Source organism: Aptenodytes patagonicus, chromosome 1, assembly GCF_965638725.1.
Source record: "Aptenodytes patagonicus chromosome 1, bAptPat1.pri.cur, whole genome shotgun sequence".
NCBI classification, from domain to species: Eukaryota; Metazoa; Chordata; class Aves; order Sphenisciformes; family Spheniscidae; genus Aptenodytes; species Aptenodytes patagonicus.
This window is the reverse complement of record NC_134949.1, coordinates 71,770,994-71,788,410: the sequence shown is the minus strand read 5'-3', so window position 1 is coordinate 71,788,410 and position 17,417 is coordinate 71,770,994. Positions and strand designations below refer to the sequence as shown.

General features: G+C 39.8%; 1 protein-coding gene across 1 annotated transcript in view; it reads right to left on the bottom strand.

Moving 5' to 3' along the window:
* PTPRO (protein tyrosine phosphatase receptor type O) overlaps positions 1-17,417 on the bottom strand; it is a 157,852-nt gene that overhangs the window by 10,838 nt on the left and 129,597 nt on the right. The window contains 9 exon segments of the mRNA XM_076342166.1: positions 111-245; positions 2,611-2,687; positions 3,197-3,287; positions 4,312-4,393; positions 5,824-5,859; positions 9,285-9,368; positions 12,900-12,968; positions 14,970-15,090; positions 16,456-16,588. Of these exon segments, the coding sequence (XP_076198281.1) occupies positions 111-245; positions 2,611-2,687; positions 3,197-3,287; positions 4,312-4,393; positions 5,824-5,859; positions 9,285-9,368; positions 12,900-12,968; positions 14,970-15,090; positions 16,456-16,588 (828 nt within the window).

Genomic DNA, 17,417 nt, shown 5'->3' with positions numbered 1-17,417 from the left:
ATGATGCTGCCTCATGATCAGAAAACAATACAAAGAAATTCACTCACCAGAAAACAAATACGTTTTCAGAGTAGTTTCTTTTATACTATGTGCAAGATTTTGTTACATACCCTTCTTTTCTCATTACACTGAGTGAGCATAACAATAATTTGAGATTTTTGCTGGAGAACCATCTTCCAAAAATCATTCCTAGTTTCTGGCAGTGGTCCTTGGGTTGCAATGTATTCCTGGGGTGAATTATAACCCTAAGAAACAAAAAGGTGCTGTTTACCAACATGATTACTGCTTCAGAACACATTATTTTTCTCTGGCATACGTATTTTTTAGCCTGCTCAAGTTCAATTTGTACTTTTAAAAGTGATTTCCAATATAAAGAAACTACTTCATGATTTTTTTGTATTTATTTTGAGATTACAACTTTTGCCAGTTTTTGATGCTCCCAAAGTGTAAGCAATCTAGAATGAAGGACAGAAGATGAAGCTGTTACTATACCAAACCTTTGCCCAGAAAGCAGGAAAGGCAACATTTAAAAAACAAGTAATGAGAATCCTAAATCAAAGTTCCAGCTTCTTCCAGGTTTCATAATTTAAGGGTTTGTTTAGTTATAGACATAAAACCAATTACAGACGCTTAGCCTGCTCATCCCAAGCAGTGCCTGTGGTGATTTTCAGTCACTGATGTAAATGGAAGGTAGCAATGAACAGGATTATATGCACATGTTTATGTCATAAGGACTTAAATTAGTAAAATATTAATTAGAATTCTGCTTAAAATAATAGAGAACATGCTGAGTCAACACCCTTAACAGATTATCATTGCTATGTTTTATTGAAGCTCAGATGCTTTATATCCCTGTATTCCTTCTCCTATCCCTATCAACACCCTTTTAGATGGAAAGACTCCTTCCCCTCTCCAAAACCAAAAGACCATTACAAAGACTATAATAAAAGATCCACAGAATGGCCATTTTGGCATCTGCTATAACCATATTTGCTGAGATGGTATCATCAAAACCGCATTTGGAAAGTTATTTGATATTCCTAATAAAAGGAAAAGATATATCCAACACACAGCATGATCCCATGTAAATTGGGCAATTTCTGTGCCACCACAGTATGCAGACACTAAAAATATTAGTGATTTGGGAGCACTTTCCATAAACGCCTTCCTCCAGACATCTCGAAGTCAGCTCAATCTGAGTTTTTGCACTACACAGAATTTGCTGTTTTTTTTGTCTGCATGGGCTACGTCTGATCTAAGTGTCAAATCTCTATTATCACAGAGACACAGGTCACCACTAGTATCTGTGTTTGGAGGCAGGTACGCAGTGGAGAAGCAATCATCAGGAAAAGCCAAACATTAAGATGACATGTCTGTCCCAGTTTCTGTGGTCAGCATTATGCTATAAGTAGAACTAAAGAGACGTAAACTATAAAAAGCAGAACTGAGCAATCCGAAAAGGACTGCTACATAAAACCCTATTATCCATAATCCCATGTCATAGAAGTTTCCTGAGTTGTGAGCGATGCTTTTCAACGCTGGAACATTTTTCTTTCTTGATTCACTGCAAGCTCAGGCACTTGCAGCTTGAGTGTTTACGTTCATGCCCTTGACACACAGAAATTAAGTACAGGCAACGTGCTCAGCAGTACATGCATGGGCAATGCCACAGTGGCAGAGAAGTGGTTTCACTGACTCATCTGAGGGCTCCTCCCTTTTCCATACTGCTGACTCAGCTCTCTCCAGCACAGCCAAGGCCAGCTCTGTCTTCTGTTCACGGCAAGGGTGCAGCAGTGCTCACCTGTCTATGGTCCCCAAGTGAAAGGTCTTTTTCTAAATGGACGCCGTAGTGTACTGCCTCCTCTCCATGCAGAGCGACCCAGTGGACGTTGCTCTCCCTAACACAGCTTACACTGAGCCACAGCAAGAGGATAACAGAGGCGCAAACCTTTGCGGCAGTGGCAGGGATAAGCCTAAGTGACTGCACAAGCTCGGGCGAGAGTGGAAAGAGCTGATGAGGTTTTTAGCCTCCCCCCCCAGCGTCAAACTGTTTGACTACAGCTCTGTGTATACTTCAATTATCCTAAAACTCTGGGTGCTACTCCCTGGTAAATGGCTGCTCTATGCCAGGCAGAGGGAGGCACGCTGGGAGCACCAGAGATGAGGCAGGAAGCAGAAGGTCTGGGCTGTGTGCATTCTGTCAGTTGTGGAGTGTCTGGCTTCATCCTTTTTCCATGTGCTGTAGAAACCTGGAAAAATTTCTTTAAAGTTTCTTATCCTTTTCCTAGCTGTCTTAAAAAGCCAGTGGACTACTTAACATTTCCTCCCCATTTCTCTACCCGTCCAATCTAGGTTTCACAAAGATTCACACACAGCTCACCCAGTGCTACTGTGGCAAAATTTGCCAAAAATCTCCCCCCACTCCTTTCTTCCCTTTTTTTTTTTTTTTTTTTTTTTGGTGGCTGTTCCCTGCAGGCAAAATACTGGAAGCTGAAGGAGATGCTGAGAACATGATTGAGCTTCCAGCAGATATTGTGCTATTTGCAGGTGACACGCTCTACCTGCTGTGCAGGGGACTGTTCTTTACACTGACCAAGTCTCTTTACTCACAGGAATGTAGTTGGCATTAATGTAATCAGATCCCTCTTCTTCATTCATTGAAACTAACCGGACACGACTAAAATCATCTGTGAAAGGAAAAAAAAATAATTTGGCTCTCAAATACGGCACTCATCTCCAACTAGGCAAAATTAAAATTAATCCTATAAAAACTGAAAATGAATCTATTAAAAAATAGAGAATGCTCATATTTACTGACAGAGAACAATGTTTGCTTCAGTAAACACTACATGGATGCACCATCATTACTGTTCTGCAAAATATACCCTCCAAATGCCGTCCCTTTGGGCTCCCTTAAGTTTCATTAAAATTGTAAGAAAAATATAGTAACACTACTCAGTAGTAGAAACGACCTTGTGTTTCTCACCTCCAAACTCCTGTCTTGATAAACATCCCCAGAAAGCTATGTCTCTTTAAAGCTAAGAAAAAACATCTATTGCCTGGTTCTCTCTAAGGGCAGGTTTCAGAACAGGCTTTTATCAGTCAGAAAATCTGTCCTGATTCTCCAATTCTCTTATTAAAACTCTACTTTTCCTCTTGAGGGACTTTAGCAGGAGTCTGTATGTATTGTACTTACATGGCAGGATATTTGTGTAGCGATTTTTACAGCGATTCATGGGAAGATCAGCAGCAAAGTGGGGTATGTCAAGCCCAATCAGTTTTAGCTCCTGGGGTAAGAGAAAGAAAAATACCAAGGTCAAACTCACAAACACTCAAAAACGAATTCTTTGTCAAGTGATTACTTGTGGCAGGTACCAGGCTGAAAATGTTCATAAATCACTCTATAAACTGACAGCAGGATTACACTGACTTTCCTTATCTGATGCCTCTGAGTTTGGCTCCAAACAGCTCGAGAGCAATGACGTGGTCTCTCCTGCTGATGCTGCCAAAGCACTGCTGCCATCCAAGGCTGTTAACTGCAGACTGCTCCTCTCTACGTGCACTTAATTAGCCAAAATAGTGTCAAACCAGGGGGTTGATAAGTTATTTCTATGGTGGTGATCCACCCCACTTAAAGGGTTTTCTTCAAGCCCTCAAGTGGCTTTTGATCTTGATACTGGGGAATGCTTGGAAGATCCTTCTAGTCATTACCTTCAGTAGCTACATCTGACACATCAGAGGACTTGTCACTGGCGGGAAGGGAACATGTCAGCCACCCAGAATGGTGGTAAAACCCTGACAGTCCTCCCCACTCCTTTTCCGTGTTTAAATCTTTGGGAGCTAGCCCTAGGATAGGAGCTTTTTAGTTTTATACTACTAAACTGACTTTAAATTCTAGGTAATTAAGAGAATGTACCTGAACTGGTCTTAGAGAGACCTCCTTGCTCTTAATGAGATTTTTGATGTTACCTTCTCATTCCAATGCTTCCCCTCAAATTAAGGGCATTAAATAAATAAAACAAAGACATTAAAATCCTGAATTCAATTCAGGCTGCCAGCATGTCCTAAACTTAAAAGAATTCTGTTGGTCTGACAATTATCTTGAATCAAATGTGATGAGCCACTCAAATCAGCTTGCTAAATGCAGTCTTTAACAACACTGGAAGTGTCGAACTGGCAGAACTGGAAGTGAAGCTGACCCACCTAGCAACAGCGCATATTAAACAGCACAGGAATACACCACAAAAACCTCACAGCTGGAAAAAGCTGATCTAGGCATGGCAGGAGAGGACAGAGTCCCTGCAGATTTACCTCAAATTGCAGAGAAAATTTATAATCTGAATCTTTGGCCATATCCTTGATGTAGCCATCAAAATCATCCAACTGGACAGGGCTTTAAAAGAAAAACACACAGAAATTAAGGAAAAAAATAAACTTTTTAAAATCCTGAGGTTCAGTGCCACCAAATGGTGGGCATATTGCTCGTTACCTGCATCCCACCATAATGGCACCAGAAAGAGAGGCTGAGAGAGGGGTGCTGATCCCCCTGGGTGAGCGGAATGTGCAGCTGCGGATGCTGATGCTAGTAAGCACCCTGGTTTTGGGGGGGGTGGAGTTGTCCTACCCAAGGGAAACCACTGGTCTGAGGTGAGGGGAATGGCCCGTGCACCCTTCCTACGATTCCCTGGTCCCTGAACTGCTTTTACAGGTGGGTATGTCCCCAAGGCACAGGTGGCAGCACAATAAGCGGTGATCCAGCACCCCATCACAGACCCACTCCCAGTACCACCCCACCAGCGTGCTTCTGGCACCGGGGCAGCTGCTGCTTCATTTAAGTTGCCTCTTGTGCCATATAAAATGTTGCTTTCAGATATGTTCACATCTGGCAGAGACACTTTTAAAACCCACCTGAGCTTTGCTCGTGCAGAAAAATGGATTTCATATTTAGGTTTTGATTTTTTTAGAAAGTCCACAAAAAAAAAAGCCTTAAAATAGCATTTTGGATGCCACTGCCGTGACTACTTCCTCTGCTGGCTTTGAGAAGTATACACATTTGTCATTAGAGGTCAAATTCTCCTCCCAGAGAGATGGTGGCTAAAAAAAGTGGCATATAACTATACAAAACCATGCAGAGCTTCAGCAGATATAAATAAGCCTTGATTTAGCGACTCCCATCATTCTACACAGTTTTTCGCCAGGTGGGGGTCTATGTGTTAGTACAGGCACAGCCTCTGAACATAACGGAGAAATAATTACGCTAACGCTCTGAATAACGAAACACAGATAAACAGCTTCCCTCATCTAATTATCATGCTCTAATTTACAAGCTACTGAAGCATGTACACAGTAATCTTTTCATTTACTTTGAGGCAATAGGCCCAAAGGAACCTGTCTTATCACCACTTAATTACTCCTGTTTACCCGTTAGCATTAATGATCTAATGTTCTAGCAACAACCGTAATGAGAGCCTCATGTCAAGAGGGAAATATCACTAGAAACAATGCATCCCAGTTTTTCACCATTTGTCATTTTTAACTAAGGATAACCTCTGTTGGAATCACTAAGTTGGATAATTGATCTTTTCTCCGATGACTAATTTTCTATCAGTAAGGAACTGTTTTACCACAACCTATCTGTTGAGAAGAATTGCTTTTGTCCAATTGTTTGTTTTCTGCCTTCAGACATCTCTCTCAGAACATGTTTACCAAGAAGTTTTCTGTATCTGTAACTGTGACATCGCTATACCATGTACTCCATAATGCATGTTTAGTTTAAGGTGATGTATTTCTTTTAGTTCTTTAAATATCAAAGAAGTTACATACTTGGTCAGCTTTCTCTTCTTTAATCCATTTTTACTCCTGTAAAAAAAAAAAAAGGTTTTTTCATTCATTAAACTATTGTATAGTCTTTATTCAAAGTTAGTACTGATTTAAGAACATATGTTTTCCAGTCACCATCATACTCAGGATGAGATTGGTGATAATATTCTTGGACATTTTTAAGCTGATAGCAAAATTTCCATTGACACCAATGGGATGCGTTTTCCATTCTGTGGCTCTGAGAACGACCCTCTTGTGAAAGGGAAAGCCTGTGCCCAACACAAGCAATGGGTCCTCTACAAATCCTGACCCAACAGCGCCGTTGGCTTCAGGTGGGCTGGGGCTGAGTCCCCGGGGCCTGAGCCCGGCTGAGCCTGGCAGGGGGCTGTGCTGTTGCGGGGGACGGGGCACCATGGTGCCCTCCGGGCTGCTCCGCTCCGGCTCTAGCAGGCTGGGAAACTGTATGCCAACACTAGAGAGCAACCGGGAATGAGAAGCGTCTGTTGGGTAAAGGGAGAAGACCACCATTTGCAAATTCAAGGAAGGGTGAAGGAAAAAGGAAAGGGCCTGAACACTATTTCTCACCCATTTCATAACCTGCTTATGATGATCAATGAAGACAATGGCAAATATCCTCCTGACTTCAGCGGGACTCAAGCTTAAACCTTAGATAGTTTCAATTGACTTTTAACAGCTAGAGATAATTATGCCAGTCATGTAACACACTGTCTTCACATGATTTATAAGCGATATAATTCACTAGCGACAGTTGCAAGCAAGCTTATGAGTGCGTTAAGCAGTATAACCCATAAGATACGGACTTAAGAATCGCACTACACTAACTACCACCATGTGTTTTTTTGGAGTGGGCGTGTGTGTGTGTTCGTTTTGTTGTTGCCACAAAAAAGTTAAGCAATCAATCAGATTAAATGCACAAAGTGAGCACCCTGGAATAATTTGGCTAGAGGTCTGAAAACACTGATCCCCTTTGTTAAACCAGCCACAGAGCACAAATAGATTCTTCCTTACTCAGAAGGGATTTTAGTAGCGTCATTTTTTTTTTCCTGGACATTCAACAATATCTGTTCATTCATCACATTATACTGATGCTATTTTTAATTTCATGATGATATTAAAATGATTTCTAGATAACTTGGGTCACAGCTTCAATTAGTAAATTAAAGGTGAAAACTTTTAATTTCAAAACAATGAAAATATACAGAAAGAAATATTAAAGAGTGTTTTTATTTTTCTACCCTGCTAAGTTTAGAAGTGAAATAAAAAAAAAAAATATTCATTTCCAAAATTAAGTTTTATAAAATGTTCAGGTTTTGGAGCAGCCACAACCTGTAGGAATTTTGTTATCTTGTCAAGGTACATTTCCATTTAGATGTGGAGCTTTGCCTGCAGAGTTAACAAGAGTTATAGCAATACCAGCTTTACACTGATGTGGAGCTTTACTTCACAAAGCTTTACTTTGCAAATATCACAAACCTCTTCAGCCTACCATGTTATCTATACAGATACTATCTATACAGATACTATCTGTATAGTATCTCTACATTCATGTGTACTATACACATAGCCTAGTAGTATTTATTCTACATCTTCAAAGATTTTTTTCCAATTAAATCTTAAAATTAATTTCTCTAAATTATTCAACACATTTCTATCCCCTGTGACTATGGTAAACCTTTTAATATTGGGCACATTGGAATTCATTTCAAAAGAAAAAAACATCTAAATGCTGTTTATGATATGAATGCTTCTAAAAATGCTTCTCCAAGGAACACTTCAAGAGGCAAAAAACCAAATGATTGACATACATGTCTCAGCAACAATTTCTTGTGCTTTGATAGTCTCAAGAGGCCTTTGTTTCTTAGCATTGCAATTGTTTCCTGAATGTTCATAAATGTTTTAAACCAACTTGTGTGCAAAACAAAGACATTTGAAACATTAGCTGGTGTTTCATCTATTCTTCCGTTTACCCCACAGATTAAAATACAAAGAGAGGGATTAATCTCATATCATTCAACTCCAGCTCCTTTAAACTTGGTCTTCTAGACTAGACTAGGTAGCTTGATTGAAGAGAAAACCTCCGAAGAAAGATACACATCTGGAAAGGTGAGTTAATGCGTATTAATGCATATTAAACAAAAAGAGGCAAAGGGTCAAAAGAAGATGGCAACTCTTTTTGCAGCAGTGACACTGACAGTGGCCACCTTGGGCATCTTGGCCGTTAGAGAGTTCAGGGAGATCAGTGTGACCTCCACAATAATAAACTGCTTGCCTGATCCTCCAAAACTGTGCAGCTCCGATAGTTAGTTGAGTTTATGTGTGTCAGACAAGTCACAAGTCAATATAATATTAACCTTGGAGAGATGTGGAAGACTTCCATCAGCTCTTCAGCTGTGTGTGTGTGGAGAATATGCTTTTATTTTCATGGGAGAAGAAATGGACTTTTCTTTAGTTACATAACCCCACTCCTTTCTGGGCCCACTGAAAATTTAGATGGGTTTTTCTACAGACCCAATGTGACCTGAGGAAAACCAGTCTCAGAAACCCCTATGCTGAAGATGTCGGTGACTGCCTGCCAGGGCTTTGGTGTCATATGGTAACACCAGGGAAAACGTCTGGTCAAAAGTAAATCTTAACTTCGGTACCACATTTTTGTAAATCACTATACCTTGGACTCAAGACCATCAGAAACTTAAGTTTCTTTTATATAAGTTAAGTATTTTTAGATCACACTCAATTATAATTATTTGTTAAATGGTTTGTAAAACAGTTCTGGTTCTAAATAGACCCTGTGGCTTTGTTGGTTAGGTATTTTCAAAAAAAAACAATCAGTCGTTTACTAAGTCTTTATAAATTATTTACAGACTAAACTATTAAATACATACACATAACACAGAGACGTGCACACAGTGACCCAATTTTACACTTTGGGACTGCTAGTTTGTATTGATTCTCAGTGAACTGTTGTTTCCAAAAGCAAAACTTTTACTGATGTCAGGAGAGCATAACCGCACCTTTAAAAACTAAGGTATTTGACATCACACACCAAACAGGTGGGGCACAATCAAGCAATTTTAGTAATAGAAAAGCAGCAGCAGCAGAAGGCAATGCCAGCCAATGAACAGATGAATAACTGGGACAGAAGAAGCCAGGACTTATAATGAAGTGGCAAAAATTGCAAAGAGAGCAATGAGATGAATATGATGACCACTGTAAGATTAGCTTTTTAATACCAAAATGGGTTGGAGCATAAACAGACAAACTAGATGAAGCAGGGTAGCAAATACTTTGATACCCACATCCTCTCCAATCCATGTTCTAGTACAAGAAAATTATATCTTCAAAAGCTTTGACCCATTTGAAAACAAAGGTATCACACATTTTTCATGTAATAGAAATTAACATTGTTCACACATTGCATATGGAAAAACAAGTAAATCACTTACCAAGGATTAATATAAAATGCCAAAAGATAATCAGTCCAAAGGCATGAGGGTAGCAGAGTTAGGAAAGCAAATACACTTCTACGCCTGTGAGCATTAATAAATAACATACATAAAGATGAAAAAGTGAGGAGAGTTAGTAAGACAAACAGAAATCAGGAGATCAGCAAATTCTATTTTAAAAATCAGCTAAATCCATAAAGGTTTCCTCTTACTTACTTCGTAAGACTATTATTAGCATCCATAGAATTTTTACTCCTCAACCTGACACCCTATGCAGGATTTTCAGCTATCCAACATAAAATTCTATATGATCAAAATAAATGTGTTTTATGGTCTTGATTCAGGCCTGTTACTCTAAATCGATGTTAATTGATAAACTGACAGATTTTCAGAGAGTAAAATCTGTTTGAAAATTTCATCCACAGGTTCACGGCCATTACATAGGTGGTGCTAAGTCTATTTTCTGATGTTTTGAGATATTTCAGGACAGACATAGTTTGTTTTTACCATGTACAGCTATGATAATCTCCCACGTTTGCTCCTGCAAGTGATCCTGTGGATATCAGAACATCTGTATCAGAGATAAATTCAGATCATTCCAATATCTCTTAATACCCTCTATTGAGTCAGATTTCTGAAAACATCCATATAACATTTTGCAGAGTCCCATTTTTAAGTGCTTTAAATTCTCTCCTAGGTTTTCAGCAAAACATTATTTGAACTTCTTCTAACTGTGGTTTCTATGAATAACTATTCACAGCAGGTTTCATTGTGGCTAAAGGAAATTTGAATACAAAATCATTCTAAACTTCTGTATTTGCAACCTGTTTACCAGATTCTGCTATGCATTATTCCAGGAAAGCCAGTCAGGCCTGTTCTACCTATTGGTGGAGTGGGTTACAGGTACTTTGAAAACGTGGAAAACTCATGAAACTTAACCAAAAATTGCCCCAGTAGCAGGACTTTTTGCCAAATACACCCTCAGCATGTTTTTTCCCCCATCAGAAAATCTGCTGTCCTAAAAGCAATATCATCCTTCTACAACTGTTCCGAAGCAGAACCACAAAGTGAAATTCCCTTTTTCAGTACTCTTGGCTCTTATGAAGTCGGTAGATACTGTGTTTTCCCTGACAAGCAAGTCACATCAAATGTAATCATCTCTAATTTTAATCTTCCAACCAGTGGTGGAAAACTTCTGCCCACGCAGTGAAAACTCCAAGTTATGCTTTAATGAGTTTTGCTGCTGAAGAGAAAATGGGCAGCGCAGTTTCTGCAGGGCACCTTCCCCAGGCGTTGGTAGGGATCATCTGGGTCAGCCAGAAGCGAGAGCCCTTTCTAGTTAATCATATGCCATACTGGTTGCAGCATCAGGGCCTTGGGGCTTATCCATTAGGGTTTCTATGGGCCTGGACTGAGGATGAAATTTGGTTTTCCATAAGCAGATCTCTGGTGCCACAGAGAGGTTTTCACCAGGCTTGGAAGAGAGAAGTGATGATGTTGCTGGAATACTCCTCCTTCCTTTGGGAAACTCCAAGTGAGGTTTTTACTTCCTCTTGCCTACAGGGGCAGAAGGAATTATTCAAGCCTGGGTCTTCTTTCATCATCAAATCATCATGAGAAATTTCCACACTTTATCAAATCACAGGCTAACGTGCTGGCAGACCTACTTATATTGTTCACAGATTAGGAACTCTGACATCTAAAACAATTGATTTCATTCAATGTATGAAGAATACGTGATTGCCCGATAAATACAGTATTGTTTTCCTGGAATTACATAGTCTTTCACCTACTGCTCAGGTGTACTGAACAATTTCATTTAATTAAAAGAGAGAGATGCAGAGATTGCTTAAATCCTGAAAACTCTGCTGAGCTGAGCTTTTCTTAGGAGTCAGCGGATATGCCCATAGCTCCCTTACTAGATCCCTGGAATGACCCCAAGCAAAACGGGTTTCTTAATCCTTCTACCTGTCTTTAGGGCCATATTTTCCATTTGTCTGCCTGGATGGACAGTGAATCTGCTCTTGACATTAGACAACAGAGGCACACAGAACAAGATATCTTTACTAACTCTCAGAGAAGTCAGGACCACAAGATTGGGGCACACTGCCTTCAGTTATCAAAAATTTGTGGAGGTATTAAGCAGGAATATTTTCCCCAATTTATATTTTTATAACATAATTTATGTATGTATACATATATGCATATATACACACATATATACACACACACATACACATATACTAAATCAAGAAACAAGAACCTTCACTTTCACATCCAAACCTATTAATTAATTCCCCTTCCCATAAAAAAGCCTTTTATGGTTTTAATAACATATGTTCCTAGTTTAATCATTTGATTCAAGCTTGGATATTTAATTAACATGAGTGTTTGATCTTCTGCCTTCTTTGCCATTAATATAGTCCAAGCAAGAGAAGCTGAAAGAGAGATTAGTTTGTACTGCATACAGCTGGCTGCTATTAAAGCTAAACCAAGCAAGTGAAGCTTGTTTAATATCCAGTTAATTAGCAGCACAGTGAGGTATTGACAAGGTTTACTGGGCTTGTTAGTTCAGTTTGCATGCTTATTAGCAAAAGGCTTGTTGTGGTGCAGTGTCAATCCATTTAATGCCGTCCTTGCTGGCAGGCTGTCCCCTATGAGATCATGGAAGCAGTTCCCTGCACACCAACTCCTCTTTTCAACTTCTTGGCTGTCAACAAAGCTGACCACGGGTGTAAAACCAAGGCGCATATTTTCTTCTTCCTACATGCTGGAACGGGGCTGACAGTATGCTTCTAAATGTCTGTGTTTGGACTTGCCTTGAAAGATAAGAGGTTTTTGCAGAGATTGCTAGTAACAAAACAGTAAACCTTGGGTCAGTGATTACCACCCGTTTGATTATCAAAATAGGAATGGAAATGACCACACTGGTGCCAGTCAGGTAGCTATCAGAGCCCTTTTGCTTCTATAAAAGCTAATCTTACAGACTTTCTTTGTTCAAATACTTCTCTTTGGCTGATGGTGTCAGTGGGTTTGGAGTCCGTAGTCAGTGCCTGCAACTCTTGTAAGTGGTTTTCTAGACTAGCGAGAATATGGGTTTTTTTCCAAGTCTTTTCAACAGCACTGTAACTTAACTTAAGTTACAGTAAATATTTGAGTTGGCTTGTCCTTGTCTTGCAATGCAAGGAAAAATTAATTATTAATGGCACTGCATGAAGACAGTTGCTAATTGGTCATCTACAGGCAAGCTTACTCCTGGATGTAAATATATCTCTATGGAAGTGCTAATGGATTTATAGATCAAGTTTCTATACTTGTGTTATTTTAGGAAATATGTCTGTAAGAGAAAGGAAAAAAAATATCCTCCCAAAACACGTCTATGCAACTTGGTTGACATGTATATACATCATTCCCTACTAAAAATAGCAGGTGACAGAATACATAGTCTTGAGTCATCATTCAAGAAATAAAATACTAAAATAACAGGTATAGTAGTTTTATCTTAAAAAGCGACAGTGATGACATAAAAAATAAGCACTTAAGATTAAAGAGCATATTTGCCAAAAAGCTGAGATGGGGAAAAACATAATTACAAGCTTTGCTTCAAGCACTCACCAATTATAGGGAAGCTTTCCATCTCTCTCTAAAGATGCAAAATTGACAAAGGTTCCAGCCCCGCACTCCCTGTTTCAGGAAGACCATTGGGTACAAAGTTACCATTTTTGGATTAACAATGCTTGCAATGACGTTGATTTAACAGAGAACTCTCGGAGTTGGAGAGAAGTGCTGAACACGCACATCTGTGACTAGGTCTGAGATAATCTGTGACAAACATAACTGAAATCCCTTAACATAGTTGTCCAAAACCAATAAATGTTCAACACCACCTGAGATCAGGTTTCCTAATAATGCTTAAAAAGAGTGAAACAAGGGAGAAGTTGCTAATAAAGATCTCAAATAGACCTCATCTTCTGTCCAGGTTTGGGCTTTCTATAGTCTGGCGCTAGCACTAGTTGCTGCCCTCTGTACACATGCTAAATATTTACCTTTCTATACTAAAAATTCACTGTCCCAACTCTAAGAAGAAGATGTATAATTGTCTCCATTTGACAGGATCATGGTAAATTTGAGTTCACAAAATTGTGAACTCAATTGTGGAAAAACCCCTGAGTTTCCTGAGTAACATTCCAGCGAATTTGTCATAAGTCCATTATTTTCAGCTACAAATGATAAACTGACTTGACTACTTTTTGATTCCTTGATTTAAGCAAACAATTGCTTACAGCTTCTTACTGGATTTACTTTCTTAATTTCCGTCTGGGGTTTTTATCTTCCACGGCTAGAAGCAGTGATGAAGAGAAAAAGAAAAAGCTTTGTGCTGCTTGCCCAGTAATTAAATAGGAAATAGAATTAATTTATCTGGGATTTTCACAGAGCCAGTTACATTTAAAAGGAACAAACCACATAATGTTCACTGAAAGAGATAGTCTGCAAAACATGTGTGATGTGGTCATCTGTTGCATGGAATACATAGCCAAGACATGACACATAAAATGCAGTGTCTGCTGGGTAGCCAAGTGCAAGATTCTTCACATACTTTTTTTTACATGAAATAATTTCCTTTCCTGACACAGGACAGTAAATTAATATAAAATATTAATATAAAATATTACATAGATTATAAAAGGATGAAGACTCTGGGACACTTCCAAAACCAGGAGGTGAACCACATATTGAGGGTTTGGAGAAACTTCCACAGTTCACTCAGGCCATAACATAACCCGCATTAAAATGAACTGTTACAGGTAAGACCACCAGGAAAAGGAAATTGAATTTCAATATTCAGGTACAAATGATTGGTGCAGATAGCTGAAGGAACCGCAGATTCTGTAAAAAAAAGGTTGACTCCTATAAGATAATTTTTCCCTTCATCTGTATGACACAACAAATTGGGATCATTAATGTTATAGATAAAAAGCAGGACCTGAGATCCCTTCTGGATTTGTGGGTCTCAGTGTATATTTGGCTGCATCCTGACAGCATAGAAAGACAAGATCCAGGTGAGCCCATAAGCTCTTTCCCATGCTGCAGTTCCCATAGGAAGGAAGCCCATATGAATGCAGAATTTGGACAACTGGAAGACCAGGATTTGGGGGCAGACTGGCAAATGCCCTAGAGGGAGACTCTCAGGGCCCTGGACACATCCTCCCTCGTCCTAGGGGTTTGGCTGCCAGGGCTCAGGCCTTAACATGCCTGCAGCATCCTGGACCTGATGAACAAACCATCTTATCTGTTGATATGGAAAATCTCCTGTTCCAAACCATATGAAAGATTTGCAGAGCATCTTGATGTCCTGCTCATGCCCAGTTGCCTCAGATCCTAATTATCCTTTAGATTCTTCACACAACCTTTTTGTAATAAGTGATTGCACTTCTTATAGACCCAATCTTGCAAAGCTCAAAATGAGACAAAGGTTGAGGCTTATAAATCAGGTCAAGAATGAAAGTAGATAGAGGGAGAAGACATGCTACTCCTAAACAGCAGCAAGACAACTGTTTTGAAGGTATCCTGTTCACAAGTATCTCAAGCAGCACCCGTGCACACAAGCATCCTCAGTTGCAACCATTGTCATGATGTGTTTGTTGTTGTCTGAAATTTTTGGAATTAGCATAAATCTGGACTTACCTGGCCATTTGTAGATGTTTTCTCCTGAGTACAACAAGAGTCACCAGCAGCAGTCCAATCAGAAGGATACTTAGGATAGCTAACACGGAGATTACCACTACGTTGGGATTCATCTCGGTGACTGTACATACAAACAAGGACTCTTGGTTATTCAATTCAAAAGTGCTGACAATTTTGGGTTTTTTTTTCCCTGAATGTTGATAGTGTTATTTTTCTGAACTGATCTCATTCAGCCTGGAGCGTTACAGAGAGAAAAATCTACCACTGGAGATAAAGGGAGGTTTTGACTAGTTATTGCTCTTACAAAATTTCTGTGGGGAAATGACTTCACTCCGGCATTTTGTTAAACTTTGGCATGTTCTGATTTTTTTTTTCCTTTTTAACTGACATTCATAACACAAGAGAAAAGGGCAAAGGAAATATAAAACACAGATATTCATCATCATCTATGTCTCCAAAGTACATTTCAACTCTGAAGTTATTCTTCAACAATAACCAATACCTTTTCTGTCCCAAAAGCAAAATAACAGGCTGAGGCTTTGTAATATACTGGGTTGAAATTGACTGAATTACTTTGGCAAATAAATTTTAACAAAATATTCTGTTTTAAATAAGAGCTGGAATCAACTCTCAATAACAAAAACTTGATTTATTTTTGTTCCATATTACATGCTTATCGACTGTACTACTATGAGACCAGATACTCTGTTCTGCTCATTATATAAGAAACCCTCTCTACTTTACTTGCTCAGAATAACTTTATGTCCACAGTTGTCTAGAGAAGCATTTTTTAGATTAAAAATCATGAGGATTTTTAAGCTAAGTATCAGACACTGAACTCCAGCATGGAGTGGAGTATGATGTACAGGACCAGTGACTAAAGCTACATAACTCCCTAACTAAGCAGAGATGACACTGATCATTCTGAAGGGGAGTTTTTAAAGAAAAGTCCATTGCTCTGGGCAGTTCAACACTGATACTCTTTCTTCAGAGTCAGTATAGAGCCAGGCTTCATGACATGCCCAGGAAGCCTCCATCAGGAGCTATCTCTTTGGGGTGTGACTGCTCAAGATCCTGCGGTGGCCCTTCTCCACTTCCTCACTGAAAGCAGAAAGCAATTTTTTATCTCAGCAGCTTATAAATGTGATTTTCCTCTTGTTTGGGCTTGGCTGAGAAGACGTTTTTCTCCATAAATGTCATCAAGCAGTACCCTGGTGTTCAGCCTTGACAACACAAACTAGGTCCCTGATTTCTAAAACCCAGTAGAGAATTGATCCTCCAGTTTATATTTTTCCAAGTCAACCCCCCAGTGGGGATTTTTCTAAGGACTTTTTAAAGCTGCTTCCCCATCCCATCCACATCTGGCAGCCTTTCCATGACACAAACAACCCCTGGGGCTAGCATTACCAAGAGCAGCTTTAGAAAGCAAGGAGAAACAGATGTTGTAGCTGGAGGAGGAAGAAGAAAGCAGGGAAGTGCTCCTTACCCATAGTGGAAACCGCAATGAAAGTGGGGACGCTGGGGCTATTGTGGCTGAAGGTGGTCACACTGCAGTTGTAAGAAGTGGCAGGGGTTAGGCTGGAAATGGTCACCACGTGTGAAGAGACAGTGACAGGTTCCTGCAGACATGGGGAAAAATACACAGAAGTTTGTCTCTCCCGTAAACGCAAGAGCACAAATCAGTGCTCCCCTCTCCACGCATATATTTGACCACGTAAAGTCAGATCTGGTGAAAGAAACCAGCACTTTGAAACCCAGGAAAGGTAACCAGGGCCTGACCTTGAAAATAGGCAAGTAGCCTGGCAGTCCGGCAGAAGAGGGGAGAGAAACAGGGGTGAAAACAGCAGCAGGAACAGCCCAGAGCACCCCAGGGAGCCCCAGGCCCCTTGGGGAGTGCAGAGGGTGCCTTGTAGGGGGTTGGTCAGACACATGCATGGTGGGGGAAGGCACTGTGACCCCCAGGATATCCCCAGAGGTGGGCAGAGCTCATGAGCTCTGGTTACTAAGCCATACAGGTAGGAGGAAAATAAAGTTATTTTTATTCGAAGTGTGGCCAAGGTAGTCACAATCTCCGCACCCTCGTATGAATACATGTCATCTCTGCCTCTGAGGCAGTTCGTCTGGACATGAAGAGCTGTGAGCCTTTCACATGGCCAACGTGAAAAACAAAGCTAGAACAAAGCCTTTGGGTAATAACCATGATCAGATATCCCACACCTCAGTTTTTCTAGGTAGTGTAAACTCTTTACATAATGTCTTTATACAATGTTTTAATTACTATGTCAGTGGTAAACAATTTTGTGTTTCATAAATGCTGATATGGCAAAAGAAAACAAATACAACACATGCATTGACTTAAAGATATAGCTCCTTAAGGTCCTCAGCAGCTTTTCTGTACTCTCCAGCATAGGGTGGATTGCAGATACAAAAATAGGGACACTGAGCCAA